The 15,535-nt window shown below is 35.4% G+C and overlaps 1 protein-coding gene across 1 annotated transcript in view; it reads right to left on the bottom strand.

Moving 5' to 3' along the window:
* The window catches only part of ADGRB3 (adhesion G protein-coupled receptor B3), a 1,013,812-nt gene that overhangs the window by 569,000 nt on the left and 429,277 nt on the right, over positions 1-15,535 (bottom strand). Inside the window, exons 7-8 of the mRNA XM_007945182.1 lie at positions 13,917-14,018; positions 13,438-13,544 (exon numbers count right to left, since the gene is read on the bottom strand). Coding sequence (XP_007943373.1) covers positions 13,438-13,544; positions 13,917-14,018 — 209 coding nt within the window. The remainder of the gene's footprint in view (positions 1-13,437; positions 13,545-13,916; positions 14,019-15,535) is intronic.

Here is a 15,535-nt window from a genome sequence, read left to right as displayed (position 1 = left end):
CATATATATATATATATATATATATATATATATATACACACACACACACACACAGAGAAAGAAAGAGAGAAAAGTTGGATATATATCCAACTATACTATTTTCTCAATTTCTATTACGTGTATAGTCCATTGAACTAATAGCATATTGATAGCTCTGTTACCCTAACCCATTAACTTCTAAGCTATTCCTCATAACCTTTCCTTTTCCTTCTCAGGAAATGACATCACCATCATGTAGCCAAGCATGCTCACTCAAGTTTAATGAAGGACACTATAATCTCTCATTTAAATTACTTCATCTGACTTCACAGTTTGCACTCCTGCCACCTTACAGTCTACTTTCCATGGAATGGCCCTAGAACTCTCTCTAATTGGATTAAATCATGACTCCTCTACCTTCAATGACTCCTCATTGCATTTAGAATAAAATCAGAAGTCTTAACAAAGGCCTTTAAGACCAAGCATAAATTTCTTCCTAACCAGCTCTCCAGCTCCATCTCATGACGTTCTTCCTATTCAAAACCTATCAGCCAATGGATCTTATTTTTCACTTCCTTAAACATCTCAAGGTTTTTCCAGATGTTTTTCTGCATACATGGAACATGCTCTCATTCTCTGCCCAACTCACACTCTTCACTCTTTGCATGTCCAAGTCCATCTCATCTATCAGGTTATTTTTGGATGTCATTTTGTCACAGTGACCATACAGACTCTCTTATCTAAAATAGCTTCAAACATTATTCTCTATGTTGACACACCATTTTCTTCAAAATATTACAATTTGAAATTATTTTATACCTTTTTACTTTCTACAGTGTCTTGTCTGTACTGTGCCTGTCACATTCATATTGCATCCCCAGGTTCTTTCAACGTGCTTGGCATATAGTTGAAGCTCAGTAGATATTTGGAGCATTAATTAATGGATAGATGAATGGATGAATGAGTGATTATATAATAAGACACCCATTCCTTTGTAAATCTTTTCTTTTGTTATTAGCCTAAATATAATTATTTACACAATTATTTTCCATTATCCTACGAACAATAGTTTCAGTTTGGTAAATTTCAATGTCTAAATCTTCCTCTAAAATTTTCTCTCCAAATCATACTCAAGCCATGTGCTGGTAGAAACCTAAACATCTCCTGGTCTTTTGTAGATATAATCTGTAAGATGTTGTAATGATGTAAAAGAGGGAAATGAATATAATTTACAGAAGTACTTTGTTTATGTATCTATATAATAGACTTCTTTCAAAAACTTGTGGATGGACATCTTATGTGTCTGAAGATTTTTTTTTTCCACTAAAATTGAAATTTACTAGATTGATAGAGGATAGTTAATTCATTTAAGGTCAACACTCTTGCCACCACAACTAGAAACATCTCTATATAAATGACAGATTTATACTGTTGATGGCATCAGAGAGTTATGGGAACAATGAGGACTTCATAAAGTAAAATCCCAGAAATGGAGGAGAAGATCTCTGAGGTAAGCCAACGATTTCAACCTCTTTTTAATTTTTTTTTCTGTTTCTGTTTTATTCTTCTAGAAAGATTTGCTAAATCTGACCAAAAAGTGAGAAGCAGGCATGACCGCTGGGGCCAAAAGAGAAACTAATGTTTTTGGTTGTTGGTGGCTGGAAAAACATATTGAAAATTTATGGGATTCTAAACAATTTGCTGGGATTTTTTTCTGAGATGTTTGCTGAGATTTGGGGCTGTGTAGGAAGCTTAGGAGTTAGGATTAAAATGAAAATGCAGAGTGCAATTTCCTCCATCCTTGTAAGCGCTTTGGAAACAAATGTCTACTGAAGGATAAGTCCAATTTACACATCCAGCTGGCCTCCCTTTCAAGACATTTGCTGGATTTGAAGTTGCTTGGCAGAAAGCTGGAGCACAGAGCAGAAAACTTCTGAAGGGCAGAGCTGAATCTCCTACTGTTTCTCAGGGCTGACAGATGGGCACCCTCCAAAGCCTATAAGAACCATCCTAGAGGAAGGGAGGCTAAACAGAAGAAATCTTACTAAAACTGAAAACTAGCCCTGACTCAGACCTATCCCTGATTGTGTGGAGGTATCAGCCCTTGATTGTATTTGCTCAACCAAGGAAAGAATTCTTTCTGGTGGATAATAGCACTGTCTAAAGACCCTATATTTCTTCTGTATGTAATGTCATTCAATAAACAAACAAAAAACAGATATACAAAAAGGCCAGAAGATGTGACTGATAATAAATGGGATGGAAACAGACCCACAAATTAGCATCAGAGTAAACTGGCTAGGACATTAAAATAACTATGGTTAAAATGGCAAAATAGATTAATTGATGGAGAATTCCAAAAAAGTTGATATATTTTTAAAACGAATAAAATGTATATTTTATGTCAGAAGTCAGTGAACTACACCTGAGGGTCAAATCCAGCCCACCATCTGTTTTCATAGATAACATTTTACTGAAACAAAGTCATACTCATTTATTTACTTACTGTCTATTGTTGCTTTCATGTTACAACAGTAAAGTTGAGTAGTTATAACAGAGATTGGACAGCCTATAAATGAACCATGGTGGTATAGTTGGTAAAGCATTTGGCTGCTAACCAGAAGATCAAACTGCTCCACAGGAGAAAGATGAGGCAGTGTACTTCCATAAATATTTACAGCCGTGGAAACCCAATAGGGTTGCCATGAGTTGAAATCATCTCAATGGCAGTGGATTTGGTTTGCATTTTGGTATAGCCTATATAGTCTAAAATATTTACTATCTGTCTAAAATATTTATTATCTGTTCTTTTACAGGTAAAGTTTGCTGGCCCCTGTTTTAGAACCATAATACAATGCAATAACAATATAATTGAAAAACATTCACTGACAAAATGGAAAATTCATCAGGAATTTGTCAAGTATGTTGTAAAATCTTGACATATGAATTATTTACAACATCAAGATCTAAAAACATCTATCTTCCAAGCAGTTCTTTTTCCATCAGTCTTTCTGGGTAGATAGCATTCAATATATGTTTGTTATTATTTTCTGAATATAGAGTGAAATCATAATTTTATTCAGAGTAACATGTTAAAAAAAACTTTGAAATTTAGAGTTGAACTCAGATCTAAAAACTTTAACATGTGGCCCTGGATTAAATGATGAGGCTCCTGGCAATATTAAAGGGCATAATGTTCTTCCCATTCTTGGCATCGTTTGGTTGTGCAATGATTATCTGAGTTCGGGGGATGGGGGCTCTGACAAATTTTGGGGATTGGCAACAAGAATGAAAAAGCAGTCAGATGCTCTGTTTTAAGTACTTAGAACAAGGTTGCCCACATTATTCCAAGAGTGGGTTATGAAATTAGAATGACAGATATGTGAATACTAATTCAATGTTGCAATTCATAATAATAATAATAGTTCACATTTAGTGATTGTTATGGGCTGTTCAAAACTCCAGTTAATTGGCTTTGAATGATCCACCACTATTATTTTTTAAGAATTCCAGGTAATTACCATGTTCAGGCAGGATTGAAAACTAGTGATATTTCTCTTCTTGTTTTCCCAATAATTTGCCATGTTTCAGCCATATTTTAAATATGCAAAGATCTCAGAATAGGTCACTTCTGACTCTCAGGCTCACTCACCCCTCCTGATCTGTTGAATATTTGAAAATTAAAAGCTTCTACTAGTTCCCTTCGCTAGACCAGACCTAGTACTGATTTTTTAAATAAATTTAAGAAACAATACAATTTGTATAATTTTTAGCTTAATAAATATGCATTACAAACAAATGATATGATGGCTATTCTTTTCTTTTCCCCCTAGATATGCTACAGTAATAACAATGTATTATGCTCTTTTAAACAATGTGTTGAGTATTTGTGCAATGAGGTGGTTGCCAAGACGGTGTGACATGTATGATGATTACTGTTGCAATAGAGCAAAATTCATCTGGAAAGCAGGGAGTAGAACAAAATATATTCTGTCTTTATCTCTCTGTGATCTAATAAGCCACTCATAAAAGTAGAGGGAAATAGAAGGAAAGGCCTTAAAGCAGGATTCAAGCCCTTTCATATATCTTTTCCCACAAAGTCTACCTTTTGATGACTAAGGATTATAGCTCCAAATTCTGTTTGTGTAATGAAGATTTGAAAATTTAATAACAGTTGTTTTAGGATCAACAAATTAAAAGGGAACCTTTATATCCAACTCCTCAATTTTCATATCGAACACCTTCCATTAGAGCAATACCTTTGGCTTTTCTCTGCCATCTTGCCTCACTCCTACCTAGGGAAGAATTAACTTATCTACACAATGGATTTAGGAGAATGCATTAGTATGCTAGGTTCGATTCCCTTTGCTTTACATCTTTATATATACAGGGATCATACATACTGGCATGTTGCACACAGCCCTTCCATCAAGGTTTATGTATGTGTGAAAGTGTATCTTTTTCTCTGTGTGAGATAGATAGACATACAATGAGAGACAGACACACAAAGATAAAGAGGGATGGAAGGATGGATAGATGGGTGGACATATGGATAAATAGGAAGGGGTTGCCTATGGTTGTCTGGTACACCAATAATGAAGTAGGTCTGTTTGTTTACTTCCGAGGGATATTGGTCCTCTTGGCCACAATATTCACTCATTCAACCTTTTCTCCAAAAGGTTTTGTCAGTAATAAGAGATGATATTTTTAATTTTCCTGACTCTTGGGCCTCTCATCAGGTTCTGATATTATTTCTACCTTCATAATATAAAGTTTAGAAAACATCTCACAATATGAAATGAAACATCAGCATATGGAAAAAATGAATTTTCCAAGAATACCACTACATTTTTATCCTACACCCTCACTTTTTAAATCATGTGTGTGTATTTGTGTCTGCATACCATTTGGATTATATTGTTTAATTTTGTATCTTGTACAATTTCTAAATAGACTTCACTAGTGTTAGTTTATTGAAATCGTTCTACAATAAATAACTTCATAACATGATGTTATGAATTATTCCACATTTATAAATATTTTTGGGTTATGAAAATTGTGCATTAAGAATAATGCTTATTATTTTCCTGTGATTAAATTTCATGAATATTAAGTCTGGTATATCAGTTTTTCAGAACTCTCCAGCTGCCTCAGATTCAAGCAGTGACAACATCTTCCTACTCATAAGAGAAGTGGTGGAGTCATTTTTGACACAAGCATCTATGAAGTATCTCACATATGCTTAGCATTATGTTAGGCAATAAAGGAATGATGGTGAAAAACATGGTCAGGATCCTCAAAGAACTCAAACTACATGTCCAGTATGATGGTGATTTTATATGCTAAACTGACTGATTAAGTAACCTTTTTCTCTATCTCAACTGGTTTATAAATATGAGGGTTCATAAACCCAAAAGGGGTCACTATGAGTCAGATCCAACTTGATGGCAGTGACTTTGGTTTTTGGTTTTAGGATATGCCTAACTAATGTTGGTCAGCAACAAAGCTTCATTTCAAACTTAGTCTACTGCTATATATTTAATATGATTCTCTGTAATGGTTGAGAATATTTAATATTTATGATATAAAAAAGAGCATTGGTGATGAAGTACTTGGTGGTTTGGACCCACCCAGTGACTCTGCAGGAGAAAGACCCGGTGATCTGCTGCCATAAAGATTATAGCCTGGAAAACTCTACATAGCATGGATCTTGTTTCATTTTTCTGCAAATGGATATCCAGTTTTGCCAGTATCATTTGTTAAAGAGATTTTCACCCAAGCACAATAAGAAGTTAACAAGAGAACTACTCTATAGAGCACATGAGTAATTATGATTCAGAACTGACTCAACGGCACCCAACAAAAACAACATGACATAAAAGGGCAAAATGAAATCTCTCAGGGAAAATATAACAACTAAATGTAGAACTCATAAATTCTGCAAGAGTAGAGACAGAAGTTCTGGTAGCACAGTGTCTAAGGCATCTGACTGGTAACCAGCATGCTAGTAGTTCAAACCCACTAGCCACTCTGTGGAAGCAAGACTGGGCAGTCTACTTCCATAAAGATTTACCACCTTGGAAACCCAATGGAGGTTGCTATGAGTCAGAACCGACTTGATGGAAGTGGGTTTGGTGTTTTGGTTTGTAGATAATGAATTGTTGTTGTTGTTATGTGCCGTCAAGTTGGCCCCAACTCATAGCGACCCCTCCTTGGGTTTCCGAGGCAGTATCACTACGGAAGTAGGATTGTCCAACCTTCCTTCCGAGGAGTGGCTGGTGGGTTTGAACCGCCAGCCTTCTGGTTAGCAGTCAAGTGCTTTAGCCACTATGCTACCAGAGCTCCTAGATAATGAGTAGTCTCCAATATAATTTAAGAATCTGTGAAAGCCATGACTGTTCAATATCACAAGACCATCTAGCTCTCCTACTCACACAAGATATGGCTTAGGGAAGCTATAGAAGGTGTAAAATCATAAATTTATTTCATTTTCTTTTCCAATTAACTTTGTAAAAATGATGAGGCAGATTTTTATTAGCAAAGTATCATGTAAGGTACAGATTGGTCCTATACTTCCCTGAACATGAAACCAAAACTAAACTCACTGCCATCAAATCAATTCCAACTCATAGAGTTCTCCATTGGGTTTTCAAGGTTGTAAATCTTCATGGAAGCAGACTGCCTCATCTTTCTTCCATGGAGCAGCTGGGAGGTTCAAACCTCTGACCTTTTGATTAGCAGCCAAATGCCTTAACCACTACACCACCATAGCTCCTTGAAAGGAGACGATAATGATAACTGGGCAAGCACTAGATGTGTGTATGCATGCGTGTATATGTGTTTATTTCTCTAATTTATTTACCAAACTACAAATAATCTCTCTGTTTCTCTCTCTCTCTGATCGACCTAGCTTCATAATCATCATCTATTATTCTGTAATCTATTTTATCTATATCTCTCTCTAGCCACCTGCACAGCTCAAGTTAATAGTATGTTGAGATCTCAAGTTTTATTCCTTTTTTTTAAACATTTTATTATGATTTGGGTGAAATTTTACAAAGCAGATTCATTTTACATTCATCAATTCATACACATTTTATTTTGTGACATGATTACAATTCACTCATGGTAACCACTCTCCTCACACTACCTCCCTGTGGTTACCCTTTCCCTGTGTCCTTCTTGCCTATGCATTCCTGCCTCCCTATCTCTCTCCCTGTGCAAATGTTGCCCTTCTGATCTCCCAAGTTGATTGTTCTAAGGAGTACATCTCCCTGGTTGCTCAGCTTATAGGCCTGTCCATATTTTGGCTCAGAGTTAAGAACTGAGAATAAGTTCAATTTGGGGCCTGAGAGATGACTTAGGGCCATAGTCTTTGGGGTTTCACCAGTTTCTTTCTGACTAGTAAATCTGGTCTTTTTTATGTTTTTAAAATTTTGTTCCATGTTTTCCTTCTAGTGTATCCAAGGTCTCCAATGTTTATCCTTTTCTTAGTGGTGGGGATTGGTAGCCAAGCATCATCTAGTTTTTCTGATCTCAAAGTCATGTAGGCTGAGGTTCTCATGGTCTATTAATCTTTTGAGTTAATTGTTTCCATGCATCTTTGATTTTCTTTACTCTTTTTTGCTCCAGATGATGAGAGACCAATAATTAGATCTTAGATGACTTCTTGCAAGCTTTTAAGACCCCAGTCACTATTCACAAAAGTAAGATGTAGAACAATATTTTTGTGTACTATGTTGTGACAATTGAGCTTGAGGTCTCCCCCAACCATGGTCCCCCACACCAGAGGCCCAGGACTCATTCTCTCATGGTGCTTAGTTATGGCTAAGAAGTTATCCTAACTTTGCCCTATGTTAGCTTTATATTGCATATAGACATTTTTATAGCACATATAAATATGTATGTAGGAATGTCATCTGCCAAACCTAGGTATGGTGGTTGGTATATTCCCATTTGCCTACCCTTACCTAATCTTGCCTACCTACCTATGTATTCACCCATAGATTAGTGTTTGCTATTACTGCTAATGCAGTATTGTGTATGTGATAGTATTTACTTTTACTCTCTGTTCCTCTTGTGTACCTCTCTGTGTCTTCCTTTTCCTTAGTAACATTGCATTGGTCTCATGCTTTTGTTATATTGCCTTTCTCTTCACTTATGTGAACACTTAGCTATCCATCTATTCCCTCACTTCCTTTCTCATCCCTGTTATCAAAAAGGAAAATTTCCTTCCTTGTGTAAACTTTTCTTTGACTTTTTAGAACAGATGCATGCAATATTTGTCCTTTTGTGATTAACTTATTTCACTCACTATAATGTCCTCCAAATTCATCTATGTTATGAGGTGAATTGTTGATTATTCATTATTCTTTAATATTCCATAGTATTTCATTGTGTGTCTGTACCACAATTTGGCTACCCATTCATCTGTTGATGTTCCACCTTTTTGGTATTGTAAATAGTTCTGTGGTGAACATGGGTGTGCCTATAACTATTTGTGTTGAATCTCATCTCTTTAGGATATATCCCTAGTCACAAGATTGCTGGATCAAATGGTATTTCTATTGGCAAATTTTTAAGGAACAACCATACCATTTTCCACAATGATTGTACCATTTTACAGTGCCATACCAGTGTATGAGAGTGCCAATCTCTCCATGCACTTGATGGCATGTTTTCTGTATTGTCGAAATTTTCCATTATTGCTGGTTGAGATGGTATCTCATTGCTGTTCTGATTTGCATCTCTTCTATGGTTGATAATTGCAAGCATTTCTTCATGTGTTCATTGGCTGTCTGAGTATTTTCTTTGGTGACATATCTGTTCATATCCTTTGCCCATTTCTTGAGTTGGATTGTTTGGTTTTTTGATGTTGAAGTGCTGACATTTTCTATACATTTTATAGACAAGTCAGTCCCTGGTCAGATTTGTTGTTGCCAAATATTTTTTCCCAATCTTTAGGTTCTTTTTCTACTCTTTGGGAGAACTCTTTTGATGCACTTACAATTTAATTTTTATAAGGTCCTGGCCATCTAATTTCTCTTCTGCTGTTACTGCATTTTAAGTTATGATGGATAGTCTATTTATGCCATAAATTGGGGCCTCTAAGTTAGTCCCTATTTTATCTTTGATGAACTTTATAGTTTTGGGTTTTACATTTAAGTCTTTGCTCCATCTTGAGTTTGTTTTTGTGTATGGTGTAAGGTATGGACCTTGTTTCATTTTTCTGCACATGGATATCCAGTTTTGCCAGCACCATTTGTTAAAGAGACTATATTTTCCTCATTTAATAAACTCTGGCCTTTTATCAAAGATCAGCTTTCCATAGGTTGATGGATGTAATTCTGGATTCTTGATTCTGTTCCACTGGTCTATGTGTCTATTGTTGTACAAATACCAGGCTGTTTTGACTACTGTGGCTGTATAATAAGATTTGAGATTGAGGAGTGTGAGAACTCCTACTTTGTTTTTCTTCTTTAGTACTGCTTTGCTTATCTGAATTCTCTTTCTTTTCCATATAAAATTTGTGATTGGCATTTCCATGTCCTTAAAGAATGTTGATGAAATTTGTGATTGGCATTTCCATGTCCTTAAAGAATGTTGATGAAATTTGGATTGGGATTGCATTGAATCTGTAGATTGCTTTGGGTAGTACTGACATTTTCACAAAGTTCAGTCTTCCTATCCATGAGTGTGACACATTCTTCCATTTATATAGGCCTCTTATAATTTCTTGCAGTAATGTTTTGTAGTTTTCTTTGTATAGTTGTTTTGTGTCCCTGGTAAGATTTACTCCTAAGCATTTTATCTTTTTCATAGCTATTGTAGATGGCATTGTTTTCCTTATTTCCTTTTCAGAGATCTCTTTGTTAATGTAGAGGAATTCAACTGATTTTTATGTTGATTTGTACCTGGCCACTTTGCTGAACCTTTCAATTAGTTTTTATAATTTTCTTGCTGAGTCTCTTGGTTTTTCTATGTATAGGATCATGTCATCTGCAAATAGAATTAGTTTTACTCCTTCTTTATCAACTTGGATGCCTTTTACTTCCCTATCTTGCCTTACTGCTCTCACTAAAAAAACAAAAAACTCACTGCCGTCAAGTCAGATCAGACTCATAGCAACCCCTTCTTGGGTTTCCAAGGCAGTGTCACTATGGAAGTCGATTGCCCAGTCTTCCTTCCGAGGAGTGGCTGGTGGGTTTGAACCACCAGCCTTCTGGTTAGCAGCCAAATGTCTTAGGTGTTACACCACCAGAGCTCCCTGACTAAGATTTCTAATACAATGCTGAATAACAGTGGTGATAGAGGGCATTCTCATCTTGTTCCTATTTGCAAAGGTAATGTTTTGAGCCTCTCTCCACTGAGAATAATGTTCGCTGTTGCTTTTGTGTATATTCCCTTCATTATGTTTAGAAATTTCCCTTCTATTTCTATTTTGCTGAGGCTTTTTATCAAGAATTGGTGCTTGATTTTATCAAATACCTTTTCTGCATTTATTGATATGATCATGTGGTTCTTTTCCTTTGTTCTATTTATGTGATTGATTACATTGATTGCTTTTCTAATGTTGAACCATCCTTACATTGTATGAATCCCACTTGGTCAGAATGTATTATTTTTGTATATATGGTGTTAGATTCAATTGGCTAGGATTTTGTTCAAGATTTTGCATCTATATCCTTGCATCTATATATGAGGGATATTGTTAAATAGTTTTCCTTTTTAGTGGTGTTTTTGCCTGGTTTTAGTAGCAGGGTTATGCTTGCTTCATAGAATGAATTTGGGAGTATGCCATCCTTTTCTATGTTCTGGAACAGTTTGAGTAGGATAGCTGTCAGCTCTTCTCTTCTTTGAACTTTTGAGAGAATTCTCCAGTGAAGCCATCTGGGCCAGGCATTTGTGTGTGTATGTATGTGTGTGTGTTTTGCAACTCAAATGCATTTATTGCACACAGATATATTAGATATATTAATACCTCATAGTTATATAATAGGCACTCTGGTGGCAGAGTGCCTAAGGCATTTGACTGCTAACCAGAAGGCTAGTGGATCAAATCCACCAGGCACTCCTTGGAAGGAAGGTTGGGCAATCTATTTCTGTAGTAATACTGCCTCGGAAACCCAACAAGGGTTGGATATGACTCCATGGCAATGAGTTTGGTTTGGTTTTTTGTTTAGTTATACAATACCTTTACAATTTGCCAACATTTTCACATATAATCTCATCTATTCTGGCCACAAACTGCCTGAGATGCTAAGATGATGGTACCAACTCCATTCTGGAGACAGGAATCTGAAACATTATTGACTTCATATGACTTATCCTAACTACATCTAACCAGAAAATACCCCCAGAACAAGAGTCTAGGGCAAATGTTCTTAAAGCAAAAACTCATGTGGTAGTAGTGCCTCGACAAAAGAGATTAGGCTTTGGAGGTTGGGGTATAATCTTCACTCTCTGTCTGTCTTAAGTGAGCTGCTCCCATGCCTATCTTCAGTTTTCTTTCTACACAAACCATGACAGGAATACCACCTTAGGTGATGAGATTTAATTTATGCAAGTGCCCAGCAGAGGGCTTGGTACTTTGTAGAAGCTGCAAACAGAGAGACTGATTTGCATTCTACAATATCATTTGACTGATTTATGTAGCCAAATCAGTGAAGACATATACACATTTTCTGTCAAAGTACTGACTAAATAATTATTACCAGATTCACAATTTGAGGTTTCATTTCTTCTGCTTCACAGACTATTTATGTTTCTCTCCATTATCAGATGGCCTGCTCTCACAGAATGCAAAATCATTTACATATTAATGTACAAAATACTGAATTTATGAAGTAAAATTTTTCTGTGAAGACAAGTGACATTCATTCTTAATAAACTTGTAAAGATTGGCTTATATTATGATTTATTTTGTCCATGCAATTGTTTCTATCTATTACCATGAATAAGCAAAAATTAATTATGGATAAAATTAAGTAAACCAAGTTTAATGTCTACAAGCAAGAAAAAATAAAATCATTATAAAATTAAGTTCATAAGAAAAGTTTTGCTTATTCTTATTTCTGAAATAAGTTGTCTGAGTTCATAAATAAGGTTTAAGTTTCATATCCTTCTTTTCATATTATAAAACTAAGCTTGTACACACACACACACACACACACAGAGTGAGAGAACTAGGCTCATGTAGCCAAATAATATAAATTCAATATACTATATGTTAGCTGTGCTTATTTACATGTAAATGTATTAGACACCATTTGGTTTGCAGAATAAAAATGATGCACTGTATTCTCATATAATGAAATAATTATCAATCTCATTAATTGATAAGGGTTGTTATTACACAAGCTATTTTTCCATCCACAACAAGAATTTTCTTTGTTGTTGTTGTTGTTTGTTTGTTTGTTTAATGACATATATTTGTGAGTGACAGCAAGAATATTAAAAGAAAGCCTAAGCACAAGACCTAAAGGCTTTCAATGTAACATCATTCCTGTCAATGTTTAACCTTCTACTTGCCTCATGTTCATATCTTGTTCCATATTCTACAAAGTTTATTCAAGTATGGAGTTCCTTTTGACTGCTGGGATGTAATGATAACAACAACAACAAAAAAAAAAACTCACTGCCCTCGAGTGGGATCTGACTCATAGTGACCCCCATTGGGTATCTAAGGCTATAAATCTTTATGGAAGTAGATTGCCCAATCTTCCTTCCAAGGAGTGGCTGGTGGGTTTGAACCACCAGCTTTCTGGTTAGCAGTCAAATGCCATAGGCACTACACCAACAGAACTTCTGAGATGACAATAGTCTCTGATAATGAAAATGACTTGTGCTTGTAAAATACCAAGAAAAATTTAACTGTACTTAAAATATTCATACATCATACTCTGAAGAATCAATAATGTGTGAGAAAAGAAGGACTATTTTTAGAAAAGTTGGTCCATGTAATCTTTTGCATGTAATTCATTTTCTCTGTCATTATTTCATTCCTAATGTCAAACTGTAGTGAGAAATTTTTGATACCTAAATGACACAGATTTATCATTCCCCAACTACTGAAATGCTCTAAGAATTTAATTAAAAAAAATGTAATTCATTTTGAAATAAGTCTTATTTATACTGGACATAGACTTGTACCAATCCTAATATACAGTTTAACCTCAATAGATATTACCAAGTAGCAGATTTTGCTTAGTCCTTTCACCCATTAGACAAGTGATTCTTTCATTAAATAGTAGCATGCATATTAACCCAAACCTTAGGAACAAAAAAATTTTGCACTGACTTATAAAAATTAGCTTTCTATCACATCTTGTCTTCCTTCAGGCATTTTTTTTTCAGAGATTTTACTGATTCAATTGTACAGCAGAAGGTTAAATTCTCACACAGTGATCATTAGCAAAAAATAAACAGAGCAAGTACTAAAGCTGGCTTTGCACCTACTGAATGCTGCAAGTGTCTGTACTCATTTGATATGCATCTTGCAAAGCTCGGCTGTTCCCAGAAGGCCACTCCATGAAGACTGAGAGAGCAGCGTCTGCTAGTGGTGCCTGCGCGTCACAAAGAACAGAGAAAACCTTTATAACAGGGATGCTAGAAGGCATCGCATAATTGGGAGGCAGGCTAAAAATGGGGTTTGTACTTTTTTTTCTTTTAGTTTAAAAAACATGCATATGAAATATTTTTTTATGATTCTTATAATGCACATCAGTCACACTGATAAATCAGTGCATTAGTAATCTTTTCTAGGTCTCATCATTGGGTCCACTTATGAAGTCTTTACTAAAATTTCTCCATTAATTGCTTGCAGAACATATCTTATTAATGGGTACAGGACAAAAGCACGACTTCATAAGGAGACACAGTATGCTATTCTTGGATGACAATCACCATTTGGGTTTGGGTGGGCCAACCTACTATACCTGTGGCATTCAGAGGGCACTGATTGAAGGCCAGGTCGCCTGCTGGAGTCCTTTTCCACACCATTGACATCAGATAATCCTCTGGGCATATTTCATAAGGTGCTGAAATTTAAATCAGAGAGACCTGAATGCCAGCAATGTTGAATTTTTAAAACATTGGCAATAACAATCCTCAAATGCATCTTTATAATCTCAAGGCTCTTTTGTTTTCTTTAAAATGTACTATTTATTGAAAGGTTTGAGATGTCTTCATAAACAAAAGAACACCAGATTTCTGCCTCCTTATCTACAAAATTTTCACAATGTACTTTCTTTTGAAAGTGCTTACCAAATAGCCTTTTTAAAAAGGTCTTTTGGATTTGTCTATATACTGAAATTACATTCAATGCATATAAATCAAAACTCTTTCCAATATTCACAATGTTTACATTACAACAAAGTGATTTCCAATCAAATGAAATCCTTATTAGAATTATCAACCATAAACATTGAAGAGGAAATAAACATAAAGAGCAAAAAATATATAACTATTTCTCCAGCCACGAGCAAATGATGCCAATTATACGGCATCACCTATAAGTACACTGACATGAACATTTTGCCTATTGCTTTCAAAGTTCAATTTAATTATTGAGGCAAAAAAAAAAAAAGAGAATGTCAAGAATAACAAATGTGTGCCAAAAATATTTTACTGAAAAGCCAAAAAATTTTGAAAGAATGAGATCTATTTATATTGTGTTCCAAATGACAACTTGCTCACAGATCAAAGAATGTATTTGTCCCTCTTCTAGACAGACATACTGTCAGACTTGTCACACAGCACTCTCTTTGATATGCTCATATATTGATCTCACTACTTTCCTGGGATCTCATGTCAGTCTTTTCCTCATCTTTGTATCACCTGCGCCTAATACTGTGTCTAACATTCAGAAGTTACTCAAAACTGCATGAATAAATGAATACATAATTATAGAATTACTTTAGTAAATATATAAGTACCAAAAAAATACATAATAAACACATGGGTGTGACTTCCTGGGATAAATTTCTTCCTTTGGGAAAATAAACTATTTAAACCATGATAACCATAATTCCACTGATAATAATTCTATTCAGAATTTATGAACTTATTGGGATATATTATAGCTATTAGTAGATGACAGATGCATTTTGAAACATTACAGTCCTGAAAAAAATTATTTATAACAATCAGAAAACGATGGAGTGGTTTAAAAATGTGGGCAGTTTAGAGCTGAAAGTTACATTGAAGATCACCTATGCCATTTCTTTCCTCTTTAAGATGAAAGAAATTAAAGGCTTACCTAGGTGACAGAAGCAGCAGAGCTGGTGGGAGACATGGGCAGGACTGGCTGCTGGGATCTCTGACCCCTCAGCAGCCTTGCTTTGATTTCCTGCATAGCCTCTTTGCTGCTGTGAATTGTTCAAGGCACTCTCCCTCCTTCTGAGTTAAATGTTTCAAATCTAGCTTCATATTAAAACACATAGGCAAATTTTCCATCTCATCAAACTTTTGCTTGGTGGATGGGTTAGCAGATGATTTAACTTCCAATAGCCCTGTTTTCGTAAAATATCTCCTCTTCACCTCACCAATGATCTTG

The sequence above is a fragment of the Orycteropus afer genome, unplaced genomic scaffold, assembly GCF_000298275.1.
Source record: "Orycteropus afer afer isolate SDZICR_OR568_19922 unplaced genomic scaffold, OryAfe1.0 scaffold00133, whole genome shotgun sequence".
In the NCBI taxonomy this organism is placed as follows: domain Eukaryota; kingdom Metazoa; phylum Chordata; class Mammalia; order Tubulidentata; family Orycteropodidae; genus Orycteropus; species Orycteropus afer.
This window is presented reverse-complemented; position numbering and strand designations above follow the sequence as displayed.